Source organism: Acipenser ruthenus, chromosome 5, assembly GCF_902713425.1.
Source record: "Acipenser ruthenus chromosome 5, fAciRut3.2 maternal haplotype, whole genome shotgun sequence".
Classification (NCBI taxonomy): Eukaryota; Metazoa; Chordata; class Actinopteri; order Acipenseriformes; family Acipenseridae; genus Acipenser; species Acipenser ruthenus.
In genome coordinates this window covers 29389842-29406761 of record NC_081193.1, presented here as the reverse complement: position 1 = coordinate 29406761, position 16920 = coordinate 29389842, and the positions used below count along the sequence as shown (strand labels likewise).

At 35.6% G+C, this 16920-nt stretch overlaps 1 protein-coding gene across 1 annotated transcript in view; it reads right to left on the bottom strand.

The window, feature by feature from the left end:
* Positions 1-13102: 13102 nt before the first annotated feature.
* The window catches only part of LOC117402601 (bone morphogenetic protein 5-like), a 36252-nt gene continuing 32434 nt past the window's right edge, over positions 13103-16920 (bottom strand). Inside the window, exons 5-7 of the mRNA XM_034003923.3 lie at positions 15944-16020; positions 15236-15346; positions 13103-14310 (exon numbers count right to left, since the gene is read on the bottom strand). Coding sequence (XP_033859814.1) covers positions 14161-14310; positions 15236-15346; positions 15944-16020 — 338 coding nt within the window. The 3' untranslated portion in view covers positions 13103-14160. The remainder of the gene's footprint in view (positions 14311-15235; positions 15347-15943; positions 16021-16920) is intronic.

Below are 16920 nucleotides of genomic sequence, written 5' to 3'. Positions count from 1 at the left end.
ATCAAATAATTTTTGCATATTTTCCGCAAAGATAGTTTCCCTTTCTATGGTTTTCCCCTTTAAGGAAACCTGACCTGTTCTTCCACGTGATCACTCTAAATACGTCTTGCATAAATTAAGGACAGACCAGCTTCCTGCGTTGTTGTGTATCTCCATCGCATTGCCTTTTTTCAGGTCTTACAGGGCTCTATGGAATCCGTGTTAACAAGAGCACGGACGGAATTACGGAATCAAAAGTGATGTACGAAAAAAATTCATTTGGCAGTAGAGCATTAAGCTTGAGATTTACATATTTGAAGGGAAAATGTGAAACTAATGGTCAGTACAGGCAGTGGCGTAACTTTCAAAAGTGGGGGAATGGGTGGCGGGGGAACGGTTTCTGTAGCTGGGTTATAAATGAGATGGGGTATTCTGTAAGGGATAAACAACGAGAAGGGCTGAATCAGTGCAAATAATTCACTGCTCGAGTGTGTTAAATAAATGCAATAAAGGAAAATAAATAGAAACCTTTTTAAGGACTTAAACAATTAGACAACGTTGCAGACTATTTTTAACGTCTGTATTACAACACAAAAAGTACCTCACACAGACTGCTATTACAGCAGTCACTTTGAACAATATGATCCCAATGTTCACACAGAGAAGATTTATGGTAGTGAAACCATCGGCATAGCAGTAATATAGAATAGATCAAGTTCAAAACTAAAAGTTTTGTGTTGTTCACCTTGCTTGCGGTGTGCATAAGTTCGTTTAAATTAACCTAATTATTTTTTTTAAACAGCAAAAACGGAAATCAGAAAAAAAATGGGAATCAGAACAAAAAAACATGAATTCCATAGGGCCCTAGTCTTAGTACTGTACATTATTTCAGTAAAGTGGATAGCCTGTGTGATTAAGGTACCTCACGGCTCCATTCACGCCACAGTAAAACACTGTAACACATTGGAAAAGAAAAACATGTAGCTACTATTTATTTATTTATAAAAAAGAACAGCGAATAAGATGTCTGTTGTCAGTTTTTTATTTGTTAAAAAAGTTTGAAATATCCAATAAATTTCGTTCCACTTCATGATTGTGTCCCACTTGTTGTTGATTCTTCACAAAAATTACAGTTTCATATCTTTATGTTTGAAGCCTGAAATGTGGCAAAAGGTCGCAAAGTTCAAGGGGGCCGAATACTTTCGCAAGGCACTGTATATGGTACGCGCTTTGAATAACAAATCGAGGTTAAAATATGACTTAAAATATTGGAAGTAAAATATAAAAATATGAAATGAGTGAAACATTAAATTTATGGCCGTATAAACGGTTAAATGACTGGATTAACAATGGGTTTAAACTTGTAGTCAATTAAACATAGATTTATGTTTCTTCCTGAGCAACATCCAAAGAATCCGACCCTCCCTCACCAACTACGCTACCCAGCTCCTGGTCCAGGCCCTGGTACTCTCCCGCCTAGACTACTGCAACTCCCTCCTGGCTGGCCTCCCTGCGTCCGCCACCCGTCCACTCCAGCTCATCCAGAACTCTGCTGCCTGCCTGGTGTTCTCTCTGCCTCGCTTCGCCCACGCTACTCCACTACTCCGCTTGCTCCACTGGCTCTCGATCACCGCTCGCATCCAGTTCAAGACTCTTGTACTAGCCTACAGATGCCTTGACCAGACTGCACCCAGCTACCTCCAGACCCTCATCTCTCCCTACACCCCCACTCGACCTCTCCGCTCCGCCTGCACTAGAAGACTAGCTCTACCTCCGCTACGCTCCTCTGCCTCCAGAGCCCGCTCCTTCTCCACCCTTGCCCCGCAGTGGTGGAATGACCTTCCTACAGATGTCAGGACTGCCCAGTCCCTGACCACATTCCGGCGCCTCCTTAAGACTCACCTCTTCAAACAGCACCTGTAGAACTCCTCTGTTTGTATCCTGGGACACTATCACCCTTCATGTAAATGTGCTTTATTTTGCTCTTATCTGCCCCCTATTTTACTGCATTTAATCCTGTACTTCAGAATACTGTAATCTGCCAAGTGTTTAACCTGTAGTACTTTGTATCTAATCATATCCTGATGTAACTATCACTATTTAATCATATCCTGATGTAACTATCACTATTATCTGCTGTATTATTGAATTGTGGTTTATCACACTTGTACTTTGCTTGAACAAAAGTTATTGTATTTCTTGCTCTTATTGTATTACTTGTATTGTAACACTTGAAATGTATTTGCTTACGATTGTAAGTCGCCCTGGATAAGGGCGTCTGCTAAGAAATAAATAATAATAATAATAATAATAGATTTACAGCCCTAGACGGAACCCTGATTTAAGTGGATCGAGCAGAGAATGTTTGGTGAGGAAGCCAGCTGATGGTGCACTGCTCTCTCAAGGGTTTTAGGGAGGAATGGGAGGAAAGAGACAGGGCAATAGTTCTGGGCAGAAGAACGCTAAAGAAAAGGTTTCTTAAGAATGGGGGTGATATGAGCAAGAGGGAAAAGAAGAGCGGAGAACTGTTAATGAGGGAGGGTAATATACTGGAAGAAGTGAGAAGGAAGGGGATCCAGAGCACAAGTAGTTGGCCTGGAGTTTAGGATTAAGGAGCAAAGGTCAGAATTAGATATTGGCATGAAAGTTGAAAGTGAGGGAAGGGGAGGGCAGGGCAGGAAGGCAGGGTGAGATAAGGTGGGGAGGGGACAGGTGAAGATGGATTGAAGAAAAGCTTTTGGATATCAGCTATCTTTGTTCCGATTGGCAGATTTACTGCCAATCAGGTCTGCAGAAAAGCTTAAAGGGTATACGTTTATTTTAATGTGTTTTGTATGTGTAATATGATCTGGGCCACGTGGCCAGGTTGAAATAGGGAGGCCACAACCGAAAATTGCAGTGCCACAGACATGCAGCTGCTAAGTCACATACTTGTCTGTGACGCTTGTCTTAAAAACAAACTGTTACATAAACATGTTATATGTAAACTAGGTGAACAGTACAATCAAAAGAATAACATTTTTAATATACCCTGTAATCAGAGCTCACTCACGTTCTCTACCAGCACGACACAGCCTGCAGGGTCATCGCCCACCTCACCAAGGAGGTCACCCGCTGCCAAAGAGGGTCAGCACACAGCCGCCATGTCTGTCTGTCTATATCTGTGTGTCTGTCTGTGTTTATATTACTAATATTACTAAATTAGAATTTTCTAACAGGTACAGTACAATTCTAACCAAACGTATTATTGAAAGTTGATTATACTCTCGGTAGCTTACACCAGTAAACTGGATGATACAGTATACAAAGCAGACGCTCAAGTGCTTAAACTGTATCAGTTGAGGGCTGTTTATCAGTATTTACTGGAACACATTAGGAATTTTACAACATTTCCGGAACTTTAACAGCCTTCATAAAAGAAGCATGTTTTAGTCACAGAGGGCAGTATATAAGATGTTCCCTGAGGATATGGACAGTGTGTTAATCTACGATCGGTATAGTTTTCCTTCTTGCTTATGTAGTTTAGGATTTACGTTAAGAAGTTCATACACTTACTTAGAATGCCCCTTAAATAGGAGTCTATTCATTTTAGCTGTGTTATAACAAGGCAGATAGTTTGCATGATTGGAAAGAATCCATGATATTAAACAGTACATGGGATTGTGAAGTGCGAGGAGTAATCATGCAGGGTAACAGGCCACAGGAATGCAAATCTTCTACAGAGCCAAGTTAGCAGGTGGCCTGCTCTATTCATCTAACGTCAACACTCTTTTCAGATCAAGCCCGCATAACATCTGGAGAGGCTGGTCCCTGCTTTTAATTAAGCGAAATACAGTCACTCAATGTTCCTACATGCAAGCAAACCACACAGTAAAAAAAGGATAACTGAGTACATATCCTGTGTTCGGTGAAGGGCAACCCAGTTATGTAAATAAATATTAATCTTTAACCTAATCCTTTTGGTTACCTCAATTTCCAAGACTTTTCGTTGTCATAACGTTTAAGTAAATTCCATGGAAAATTGCATGTTCTTACGCACTTCCACCTTTAAGAACACCAGTAGAACCACTTGCCTAGTCATTGCAGAATATATTTTCCTTTCATTCAATGTAAGCTTTTTTTCCCGGTCCAATATTTTCATAGCATTATGCTTTCAGGTGAAAATCAATTTACTACATTTTACTGATGTAGCACAATTTAATATAATGTACAGTGTAATCCTCAACACAGTATAATTAATTATTGGCCATATTCACGAAACATTTCCCCCTATTTAACACCAGTTTCTTCTAAAGGGAAATCAAAATGTTGATGTTAAGAAGTTTAAAATAAATTACTCAGGGGGCTCCTGCATGCAACATCATTGTTTGTTCTAGTTCTGTAACAGAAGTAGTTTAGTTTGCATTTTACAAAAAAAAAAAAAAATCACAGTGGTAAATATGGCCCTATGTATCTAAAAGAATATTGATTAAACTAAATAAACACTAATAAACACAAATCAAAGCAGTATAGTCAATAATGGCCATTGTATACCATGTCTGTTTCTATGTCTAAATTTAACATACAGTAAATGCATTAGGGTTCTATGGTTCATGAAGGCAGTCCAGGCTCTTCACTGAGCACTAGCACTAAATATATGTAAATAATTCATACACAATTCAACTGAATACAATAGTTATAGAAGTTGCATGTGCACTGTGTACATTAGTTACATGCATTGATTCCATTGATTGATTTTGAAACTAAATGTACTGTTTTATTGTATTATATAACTAATACAGTATCTATATGGATGATATGCCAAAGTACAAACAAAATTAAGAAGAATGTGCAAGCTCTGTTATCTTTTTTGATGACAGAAATATAATAAATGTTTTCACAGTTTTTGGAATGTACCATTTTTTTTCCTTCTGTTTTAAACATAGCCACAGCTTGCATTTGCTGTGTGTAGTGAGAACATTTACATGTAAATGGTGTGTAGCGAGCACATCAAGTCATATCTTTCAATATTTTCACACAAGAGAACATATTCCTGCACATATGTCAGTTAAGGGTTACACATCAGCTGTTTGTTCTCCTCATGAATAGGGTGTTAGTTGGAATGATAGCAATGTGAGGGGCCATGTTACTGATATAAAACACATTGCCCTTTTATCTTAAATAGATATCGGCCTCAGTCAGAAAATGAAGCATTCATGTTGATTTGGAAGTGTAACAGCTTTTGCTTTTGAATCAAAGAGGATCACTTTTAACATGATTTTATCAATTAAATTGACTAACCTTAGACAAGCCCATCAGATGTCTATGTACTACTAATTGGGGTCTGTGAAACCAGATGTATAATTCTTAAGATACAGTAGAGATCTGTATTTATTTTCTCAGCTTTGGTTTCTCTCATGTTTAAAGAGTAAGCAGCTTGACATGGCATTTTCCTAGATACTAGTTATTGACCTTTTCCCTTTTAAGGATGTTTGCAATCATTTTGTGGTCCTTATTGCAATTTTTTTTTTTTGTTTTTTTTTAGTTTTTTTTATTGCTCTATGTTAAGGTGCTTTCATCTGAGTTCAGGAGCTGCTCTTCAGTTCAACAGTAGTTGCCTGCCATAGAGTGCCTTTTTAGAAGTAAAAGCCATCTAGTGATCGCCACTGAGCAAGTTTCCTTTAAGTTTGCTAGCACTTGTGTGCTCTAGATGGTGCTGGTTTGCTTATATAAAGACATGGCTGATCTAGTCTGCATTACATATTTATATGACAGGCAACTAGAACTGGCGAGCAGCTGCTAAGCCTATAGTAACCTACAGTATAAGCACCCTTATTTACTGTAGACATATAAAAAAATAAAATCACAACGTTTCGGCAATTATACCAAAAAACATAAAAAGGAAAGGGACCAGTGAAAATCTTATTTGAGTTGGCTTACTCTTTAAGCAATCTGTGTTTAAAACACAACGCACCCAGGGGAGAGATACCATGGTAAATAGGTGTGTAATATAGGATTGCTCCAACACAGCAGGGCCGTTGGTATCTCTCCACGACTTTCCTAAACAGCCAGTACGATGCCAGCAATGGGTGAAGTTTGTGAAGAGGACCAGGGATTGGGATGCTAAGCCCAACAGCAGCTGTATCTGCAGCACCCACTTAACCGAAGATAGCTTTATTAATTTAATGATGATCAAGAGGGGTGAAAAAAGTTAAATTAAATAAGGATGCAGTACCATCCATTTATCCAGATGGTACCTGCTGGACAGCAGCATCTTCTAGTAAAAAAAAGTAAAATCACCGGGACTCGAGTGGCTGCCAGGAAAAGAGAGGTGCAGAGGGTAAGGGCATGATCCTATCATTTTATTATTGTTACTGTTTGATGAAAATATGTATAAAGCGATTATATAGCCAACACCCTCCCATGTACATTATTAATAAATAATGTTGATAAAAGTGACTAAGAACCTTTGCAGCAAGGCATAGCCGACATAGACAGTGAAGGTTATCGGGTGACGTTGTGTAATTGACTATTATGTAAAGTCTTATGACAAAAATAATACTAATAATTTAACAATAACTAAAACTTTCAGAATACTTCAGGGTCTATGTCTTGTTTTTACTGTGAACAATAAATGCAATTTTTTTGCATCTGCCTCCTTGTTGTTTTGTATACTTCCTATCAGTCGCTGATGTTCTGCCCAGTTAAATACCTGTGCAGGAGATAATTAGAGGTCCCTTACCTTTATTGAGGGCGGCGTAGTCGAAACATACAATTGATAATTTAACCTCTTGTTTGATTAATAACTAAATTCCAGTAATGCGCTACAGCAGGGATGCATAGATGTAACAATCAAGCGATATTCTTCAAAATAAATTCACCGTCTGAATAAGGATGCTTGGCACAAGTTTTTCACTAAAAGCAGGTGTGAAAATACTGCCAAGAATCAAATTGATATAAAAAAACCTGAAACTGACACATGCAAAAAAAAACCTGTCATGTGTTACTCAACCATCAACAGACTACAACAAACCACGGAAGAGAGAGAAGTGCAAATGTAAACAAGCTTTTTTACATTGTGAAGCCAATATAAATGAAGCACAAGACCAACATTTCTAATGTGCTTGATTTAAGATGCTAAAACATCCGAACCGGTAACATCGCTTTCACTTCTGTCCTCCATCTACTGCATTTGTTTACAACAGTCCTGGTGTGATGTTACGCACGCGCGCTCTTCCGGGTAGAGGTCTCGAAGGTTTTTGAAAACGGTCTAACCAGAAATGTGCCTTTTTTCCACTTTATAAGTAACACATGTGAATGAAAGTTTCAGGACATATATAGAAAGTTTAGCTGCACTCAACAATGACTTTCTTTTAATGTCATTGCACCCCACCTGTAAGCAGGGACTTGGTGAGGCTTACAGTAGCTCCTATTCTCTATCATGACTATAATGTAGTTGTTATTGTCTCTCAGTGTATCATCTCTCCTCTTCCTATAATTTCTCCCTTAAATTCTACAGTGCCGTACGTCTTCTATAAGACTGATAAGACTAGTATTATTGGGTTTTAAAGGTTGGGTTATTTTAAGAATGTTGAAGGATTAAAGAAGAAACCAGCAACATTCTAGAACATTGTAGTTGCCCGTCACATACACATGTCACCCAGGCTAGATTACCTGGAGTTCCTCCTTTATCTAGTGCAGAGCTGTGTATTGCCAGTAATACAAAAAGAAACTTGACCCTTTGTACCTGTTCATTAGTTGGTGCTGGTTCCTATTTCTCTATAAGGACGTGTTGGCTGATTTACACATACCCATGACAGGCAAGTAGAACAAAAGAGCTACACCTTTTACACCAAAAAATCAAGTTGAAAAAAAAATGTAAGTAATTTCAATTAGAACCGCTCATAATAACAGATCAAGGAAGAGTAAAACATTTTTTTTCTTTTTTTTTAATGTAAAAAAAAAAAAAGTTTTAAAAAATGATGCTACGTACTTAATATAAGTTAACTCCAAGCAACTGATATCACAATTTCCCTGTGGAGAAAATAAAGGCCTGAACACAAAAGGATTCTAAGCAACAAGATACAGCGTTTATTAAGTAAGAGGATCTAAGGGAGGAAATGCTGTGAAACAAAGACATGTTATTGAGCCTCTTATCATCGAATCACTGGTGATGAAGGGAAAAAAGTGGGTGGAAGGCTAACAAGAAAAGACAGAAATTCTTTCATTTTATGAGTAAATTTAGACTTATGAGAACCTCAACCATTCAATATTGACGTTGTATCGTCAAACGCTGACATGGATTTTGTATTGAAAGAAAAATGACTGTGTTTAATCATTTACAAGAGTATACTTTAACTAAATAGATTTGCATAGTATCATTCACAATAGTATGCTTCATAGAAAGGAAACGAATATGAAAAGATGAAAGAAAGCACAGTACTTACATAATGCTCAACAGTTAATACTGTTTTTATTAAAAGGAATTTGTTGTCTACCTGTAGTCTGTTTAATGGCAAGTACATAAAATGAGATTAAAAGGACTTCCATCACAATCTGCATGGGAAATATACTGTAATAAGACTAAACCAATCCTAGAAGAGTGGCAATTTGCTAAAGTCGGATTTTTATTATCTTTGTTAAAAGCCTTTTTTGTGTTCATACTGTGTCACATGAGTTGAACAAGATCCTAAAAAAAATGATAATGACCCTTTTTATTTTAAGGATTTGGGTAAATTACTAATGGGTATTTTAACCTTATGAGATCCCTATAGTAAATTTATTGGTTTTTAATATCATTTTGCTTGGAAGACTTTTAATACATTGACTAATATCTTTTGAATTGCAGTAATTTTTGCAATTTATTTATATCCCTTTTTTATTTGTTTTACTTTATTTAAATTTATTTTGTCTGTGTATAAAAATGTTTTCACAGGTATTACGGTGGGAAGTTTCATGTAAAATACAAAAAAAAAAAATTAAAGTTTAAGGAAGATAAACAAATATAGGAGAGAAAACGCTAAATTAGATTTAATTTTTAAAGTAAACTGTACAAACAGCTGAGTATGTTTAACTACAAAACAGTACTTTCTTCTGCCAATCTAATTAAGTCATAAATCTGGTTTATTTACAATTGTTGGTCACTCCCCATTCATTGACCCTACACTAATGTTTAAACATCTTGCCACACTGTAACATTACTATGTATACATTTTCCTGTTTCGAAACACTGAAATCCAAATTCCCTTTCCTGACCTTTTGTAAACGACCTGTGACCTCCACATCAGAATAAAAAAATAATGATATGCCCTGTCCAGAGTTCCCTATTGAAGTAACCACACAACTGGAGACAGATGTACAAGTCTCCCTGGGTGGACCCTGGTGTTTATATCATACTTGTCAGACATGTTTCACTCTCAGAAAGTTACACTGTAAATGTGTGTAAAACATGCAGATATTTTAAACAATAACAAATCAAATCTGAATTAGAAAAACGTGAAAGACTGCAGCTGCTGCTTTTAACAGGCAAGTGAATTAAGCTGTTAAAATATACTGTGGCTCCTAGTCACAAAACTGTTGATACCTATTAGGAAACGTATTCCTACTGAGCAAGCTGTTGGCACTAATTTCAGCTGACCCGCAATCCTTTGAACTTACAAGATACTGGATAAATAGGGTATCGTATATGTCATGAAAAAACAGGATATATGGTAATTATGTCATGGGCGGATGCAGTGATAACAAACAAGCGAGTTTGGTATCCTTCCGCGGTTCACATAAATACCGTAATTCATGGTTATTCGTGACATATCTTGTTTATGCCACGAATGGTGACATAAATAAGATAAATATAGAAGGTCTCTTGTGTGTCAGTACATAGCAGCGAAACTTGATGGGGATTAAAACTACCACTACCAATGTTTTTAATTACTGGTGACAGTATAGGCTTATTAGTTTCTAATTAATAAATACATTTCAAACTAAGACATTTGTTACTTTAGCTAGTTATTTATCCTATTTTTCTATTAATGTTTACATTTTCTATAAATAAGATACCAGAAAGAACTGTACTGTAGCTACCCAGACTCATTTGAAGATACTGTATACTAATCTAGGGCTGGTCATACGCCGGCTTTGCTGGCTCTGCCTCCAGAGTATCTCTGGTAGCTCAGATCCAGGCTGGCTCCAGCAGCCCCAAGTCCAGCCCCAGAGCCGCTCGGGTGCAGCTCAACACTGCTGCTCCAGCTCCAGCGGCATTTAGCTGACTCCAGCTCCAGAGCCACCAAAACCAGTAATCAGTAATGTATGTTCTTGACTTTACTTCCATTACATTTTTTTTTCATTCTTCAATTAGGTTAGATGTGCTTTTTAATAAAAGAGACAAGAATGTGAAATCTGGTTTTAAGGTTTTCTTTCCCCCTTTAAGTTATAAAACATAAAATTGTATATTAGGGGCAGTCCAAAATGATCAACATTTTCTAAAAGCATACATTTGGGGGGTCGAGGGCAGTGTAAGGTTTTTGATCAAAGAATGACATTTTTATAACTTTTATATAGCGAATATGTTTTTATTTGTTACTGTATTCCCCCACTTCAAATATGTGCATGTGAAACTGCTCAGGTGCACAGGACTTACTTATAGGAAATGCACGAAAAACCATGTGACGCTAAAATCAGTGGTGGCTCACAGGGGACATACAACAAATGTACAAAAGCAAAATAAAACACTGTACAATACAAACTACAAACATAAGGTGCTGTGAATATGGTGAACGCTACTCCACTAATCAATGAGGTCCCGCATCCACACCTCGCCATACTTATGGGACTTAAAATCCCCAAATGAAGCCCTGTAACAATTACACAAACCTTGACCCTGGTTACACACGACAGTTTGTCAGCGACAGATTTGATACAATTACTTTTTGTATGCTCTGATCCCGGTTAAACACACAGTGGTTGGAGGAGCTCCATTCCCGTTTATACACACAGTGACTGGAGGAATCTAACTTTTAAGGATTTCATTGTCCGGGTAGAGTGGACTTTCTTAGTCCTATGGTCTTGCAGCAGTCCCAAGGTATGTCGCTGACCCCTTTTTATCATGAGCTGGTCTGCCAGGACATACCCACCTGCTGGTTAGGGATCTACAGCTGGCTAATCACCAGTTGCTTTTCCCCACAAGTAAACGCAGCAGGTAGGATATCTCAGACAAGTGTGTTTGGCTCTTGTAATTATGTACTAAACTATTTCCACCAATCTATTTACAAAAAAACACAAACAATACCCAGAACAAAAATAAACAGAACACAAATATTCCTCTTTCTCATGTGCAGGGCCTTAGCCCTGCCACAGTGAACAATTGATTTAAATACATACAATAATATCTAAAATCTGTTTATATAAATAACAGTGCATATCTTCAAAAAGCTGGGCAATACCAAAAAATTTATTTAAACTGAAAAAAAATAATAAATACAGCTACTGCCTGCCACACAATACTACAAATTTTCATTGCAAAATTGGCTAAGAAAATGCAACATATTTCTTACAATGTATTTGTAGTTGCTAAATATAACCTCTTGAACTAACTATATAATTTACTTTAAAATTACTTGAGCTGCCTTTCGGCAGATGGAATGGTATGAAAAAGCTAAGTAGTACCTGCTTTCTGTGCATAGACAATGATTAATATAATAAAAAAAGTGTTTTTTCTTTTTTTCTTTTATTATTTTTTAGACAAATCCATGAGCCAATTAAGTTACAGATGATCCTCTTGCAAGCCATAGAGAGAAAAGGTTTATTATTATTAAATTTTAAACTAGTGCTCAAATTCTGCAATTACTGTATACTGTAATAAAATATTGTGTATTTTGTTCAAACAGTGTTGGTTTTAAATCATACGCAGTATGGTTGGAAATAAAATGCATTTGCAGTGCAGTATGTCACAATAATAATAAAAGATCTGGTCACCAACTTTTCATGACATAACATAAAAATAACTCATCAGTGGTATAAATATTTATCTTTATTAGCTTACCTTGAACTTCTGATCCATGAGACATTGATTTTGTTCTAAAGTTTTATAACATCTGTATTCACATCCAGCATAGGTACCCATGCTAAATGCTACTTAAGGCTCATGTAACATGAATGGCATCTTATCTTACTGCTGAGGCACATAAAAGTCTAAGCTTAAAGCAATCAGCTGTCTGATCACCAAAAAATAATACGTGTAAATAATAAAAAATATATCATTGCAAAGGGCTTCATTATTTATGTATTTACTTATTTGCAAAATACTTTTTTTTTAACTGCCCCTAATACTGTAGCTTCAGCATTTTATTTATTTTTTTATAACCTTGCTAATGAAACAACTAAACTATAAAGATCTATCATTTTAGGAGTCACCTGCAAATAATTTGAAATATTGAATACACGGCTTATTTTTCTATTTGGTCAAAGAAGCTTGCCAAGGCTACACTACTTTCAGATCTCAGTTGTTAATCAATAAGTGCTCGGTACAGCCTTTAGTTATTGTAGAAAGTTGTGCGAGGTTATGTCACAATCAGGATCTTCACCTCTGAACTCTCATGAACATATGCTACTACCCTTAGTTTTTAGTCAATTTGCACAGCTTTGTAGTGCGAGAAAGCAATTTAATCACCCTTTTTAGCCATACCATATTTTGGCCACGCACTTCCTATAGCGTGATGAATGTGTGAGCCACTTCATCTTCTCACGACAATGGAGACAGAATTTGAAGTTTAAACTGCTTGTAAACTAAGCCATAGTGTGCCAAAAAGGAGAAACTTATTTTTATTTTTGCATGTAAACCCAAGCCATAGCTGCTGCCATTGCTGTAAGTAATTTTATTTGGCAAAATAAATACAGTGTATTGTTTGTTGCATACAAGGACGTATCAATAACGTATGTTTACATCAACAACAACTGTTTTCATAAAGTTGCTGTTCTTTAATATTATAGTCAGTTTCTCAAAAACAGACTGTTTTCTGGAAACACACAGATTACTGAAAAAATTCCTTTGTTCGTAAATTGTACTGTAACTGTAAATTACACAATATAAATACATGTGCATTATATAATGAATTCAAACCCAGGATTCAGAAATAATGAAAGACATTGATATGATCCAAAAGTAGCTTTACTAAAACACAAACACACACCTAAAAAATAACAATGGTACATCTTTATGTAAAAATATATTACTCAAATACCAACATTAATTTTAATAATACAATAAAATTAAGGATGAAATGTTAGTCTACAAAATTACTACACAAAGGTGGTAAACTTAGCAATTGAAAAGTCACTATTCCTCTTATATAATAGGCATGTTTTTGTTTCTCAAATAATAAAAGCATTTCCCTATAATTTGAAAGCTAATAAATCTGGCAGGTGTCTCAAACTGTACCAGATACCATAAGTTTGTTTTATATTTCCATACAGTGCTAACTAATGATTGGGCTATTCGTTTGCTTTGTATTTTTCAATCCAGAATACTGATGCAGATATTTCAGAATATGTAGGCCAAAACATAAAGCTCAATATTTCCTTATTTCTTTCTTTGTATTGTTTTATACTGACAATTTTTGTTAAAATTATCAATTTTAATTAATAGTTAACTGAATGATTATAGACTAAGAACCATCTTATGGTACTTGTTTCTCAACATATATCTGGCAAAATATAAATAAGGGTTTTGTTGACCTTAGAACCCTTATACTGTTTCAGTGCACTTTAAAAAAAAAAAAAAAAAAAATTTATATAAACGTCAATGGCATTTGCTGCATTGAAAGGATTTAATTACTTTTAGGATTAATTGTTTAAGGGCATGTGGTGTTTTAAATTATAAACAATGTAGTGCTCAACTGTTGATTTAGAAATATTCATTATAGGATTAAACTAAGCACTTCAAAAGTTGTAATTAAACTATTAATTCAATCAAATCATTTACCAAGTGTTTTCCAATTGTCAAGGTTTTATCTGTTTTACATTTAAACATTATGGAAAAGAATATTATAACCAAATGAAAAAAAAAATAAATAACAAGTACAGGGAGCTACTATATACATAATACTGTACATAAAACAATAGATTAAGTGTGTAACGTTGATATTCTTTTCCAGTAATAGCAGACATCTTGAGAGCTGATAACAGCCATTTCAAAAGCTGCCTCCGCTTTTAATGGCATCCACATGACCGTACAACCATATTCCTGTATTTTTTCAAGATTACGTTTGAACTGTCATCAAAGTACAGCACTGAGATCGCATTCAGTTTGGTTGGTGCACAGCAAGGCTTTGGTACATTGTCTGGGAACATCAAATGAACCTGTAAAAAAAAAACAAGTAAAAAATATCAAGAATAAAATTCTGCGTCATATAATTAATAAGCATTTATTGCAAAGTATATTTAGTCACTTTTGTAGTCACTTTGTTCACTGTTTTTCATCCAGGAATTATGTTGGTAAACAAAATGATGCTTTTTATTAATGTGGCCATGATTTTATTCGTTTAAGGGATAAAGTAACATTTTGTCTATTATTCTGTTCATTTTAAGTACTGTCTTGCCTTAATGTGGCAAACTTTCTTAATATACAGTAGTAAACTTAACATACATTCCTATTCAAGCTGAACACAGAAATAGTTCTTAGAGTGGGTTACTAATCAACAGAAATCCCATGGTCGTTATCTACTGCAAGTTCTGGCAGGCTTCAGGGTTCACAATGTCATAACTAAACATGAGTTATAGATTGTAACAGACCACTTTTCATTTAGAAGACATTAATAGTGTACACATAATCAGTATCTATTGTACAGCTGAACAATGCTTATATATAACATCCGGTGCATGTTGGTCAAACTGCTTATAGATTTTTGGTGCCTTTGTGGACTATTTTTTGTTAGAGAAATGTGGTATCATTATTCAAGGTACTGTTTAAAAAAAAAAACACTCTTCAAAGAACATTCCCTTTAACCACCGTTTTGTGAATAGGACTTACATTGCCTTTTGAGTGCTTTAAGTTAAACTTGTAAGTCAAAAGCAAATTAGTTAATCTGTGTTTAATTAGAAAACGAATGCTAGATATGAGTGATGCAGTGACCCTGAGTCAAACCTTTCAAGGTTGTATAATTCTTTCTCTTCTGTCGTTTAAATTAAATTGCCTCATTACAGGTGATCTGAAAACCTACAGTAAGCAATCCCTTGCAATTGTCCTGTCTCTACAGTGAAAACTAAATAGCAAAAGGGCACATACCAGGGTCTGCACTATAGCATGGTTAGTAGCATTCATATGAGCATTGAGGGGGAAGGAACATTCTCCATCACAGTAGAAAGCAGCATAGCCCTCGGGTGCGATAATCCAGTCCTAAAAGATTTGAAAAAACAGAATAAACAGAAACATTATTTTGACTGGTATTGTACTACCTTTGCTGTTATACAACAATAAAAATGATGTGTCAGCACAAGAAAAAAATGTATGAAAAGAGAAATATACTTGTTTTCAAAAACAGCTATGTAATGTAGTACATTGAGGATATTTATACATTTTTTTAAACATCTACAGCTATGGCCAAAAGTTTTGCATCACCCTAAGAATGAATTAATTTTGCTTCAGAAATTCGAATGAAACCTGCTGAATAATGTTACGTTAACATATTAAATTACATACCGCATTGTAGTTTTCCATATCTTCAATGAAAAAGTGACAAAAATGGAAAAATTTGACATTTCAAAATCTAACATGAAATACTGTACTACTATTATGGCTTCTGATAGACTTTTGCGATATCATTTTGTAGTTTCTTTGATTACATGATGTTAAATAAAAGATTATCCCTCAATCCTAAAATTCTAGGTGATTTCATTTTTCTATACACCATAGAAGGTACATGTTGAAATGATGCAAACGTCTAGGTGGTGTACAGTATAAATCACAGACCAAAGTTACATGAATGTCGCTTACCTGCCAGCCCAGGTCACGGAAGCTTACATAGAGTTCATGCTTCTTACAGGCTTGCTTTTTTTCACTGGTGTTGTAATCTGATGGATGGTGACGGAGTAAAATCATGTTATACAGTGCTTTCAAAGTTAAAGCCAGTAATAATAGCAGATACTTATAGTAAACAGCAAGAATTATATTATTCTCTTGAATGGTGGTTTTACCAAAAACAAGAATAAACACAGTAAAAAACTAAGTAAATAATTGAATTCTTACAGAAATACATTTTAATGTAGAATGTAAATGCAGTTGAAATATCCAGTGTTTCATCCACAACACGTACCGGTAATCATAACATTTGAATAAAAATAAACTTCTTGGTATTAGTAGACAAATGTAAGGTTACTGCCTGGCCCCACTTTTCTACAGAAGGACACTTTTTCCAATCCCCTAACCACAAATTAATTGATTTTAGGAAACATAAAGTGAGTGTTAATTGCAGGAGCTACCTTAGTAAATTTGTTTTATTTTTTATATGACATTATAAAGCTTGCAAGGTTTTCAGGCAGGAAAATCTATAGAACCATTAATACAAGTGCCTAGTACATTCATTGGTCAATCGACAAGCCAATTACTGCCAAGTTCCAATCAACCTATAAGGTATATAAACCTACTTCGCAAACTCAGTCCTGCCGTGCTTTTGAATTACCACCTCCTCACCATCCACCACCACCTCACGCCCAGCCTTGTCCTGAGGGGGGCAGTATACAATGCTCCTCTGCCTAATATTTTTTGTTCACCGGATTGAACACGTTGCATAGATTTATTATTTTATTGCTTGTTTTTTTGCAGGCGGCACCGAGATGCTCCAAGGGATGAGGCTGTGTGCCAACTACTTTTACTTTTAATTCTATTCACCCATTGTTGGGTTCAATGTTTTTGGAAATCTGTAAGATTTTGAATCATTGGAACCGTGCTGAAACACTTTAGCTGCAATTGGT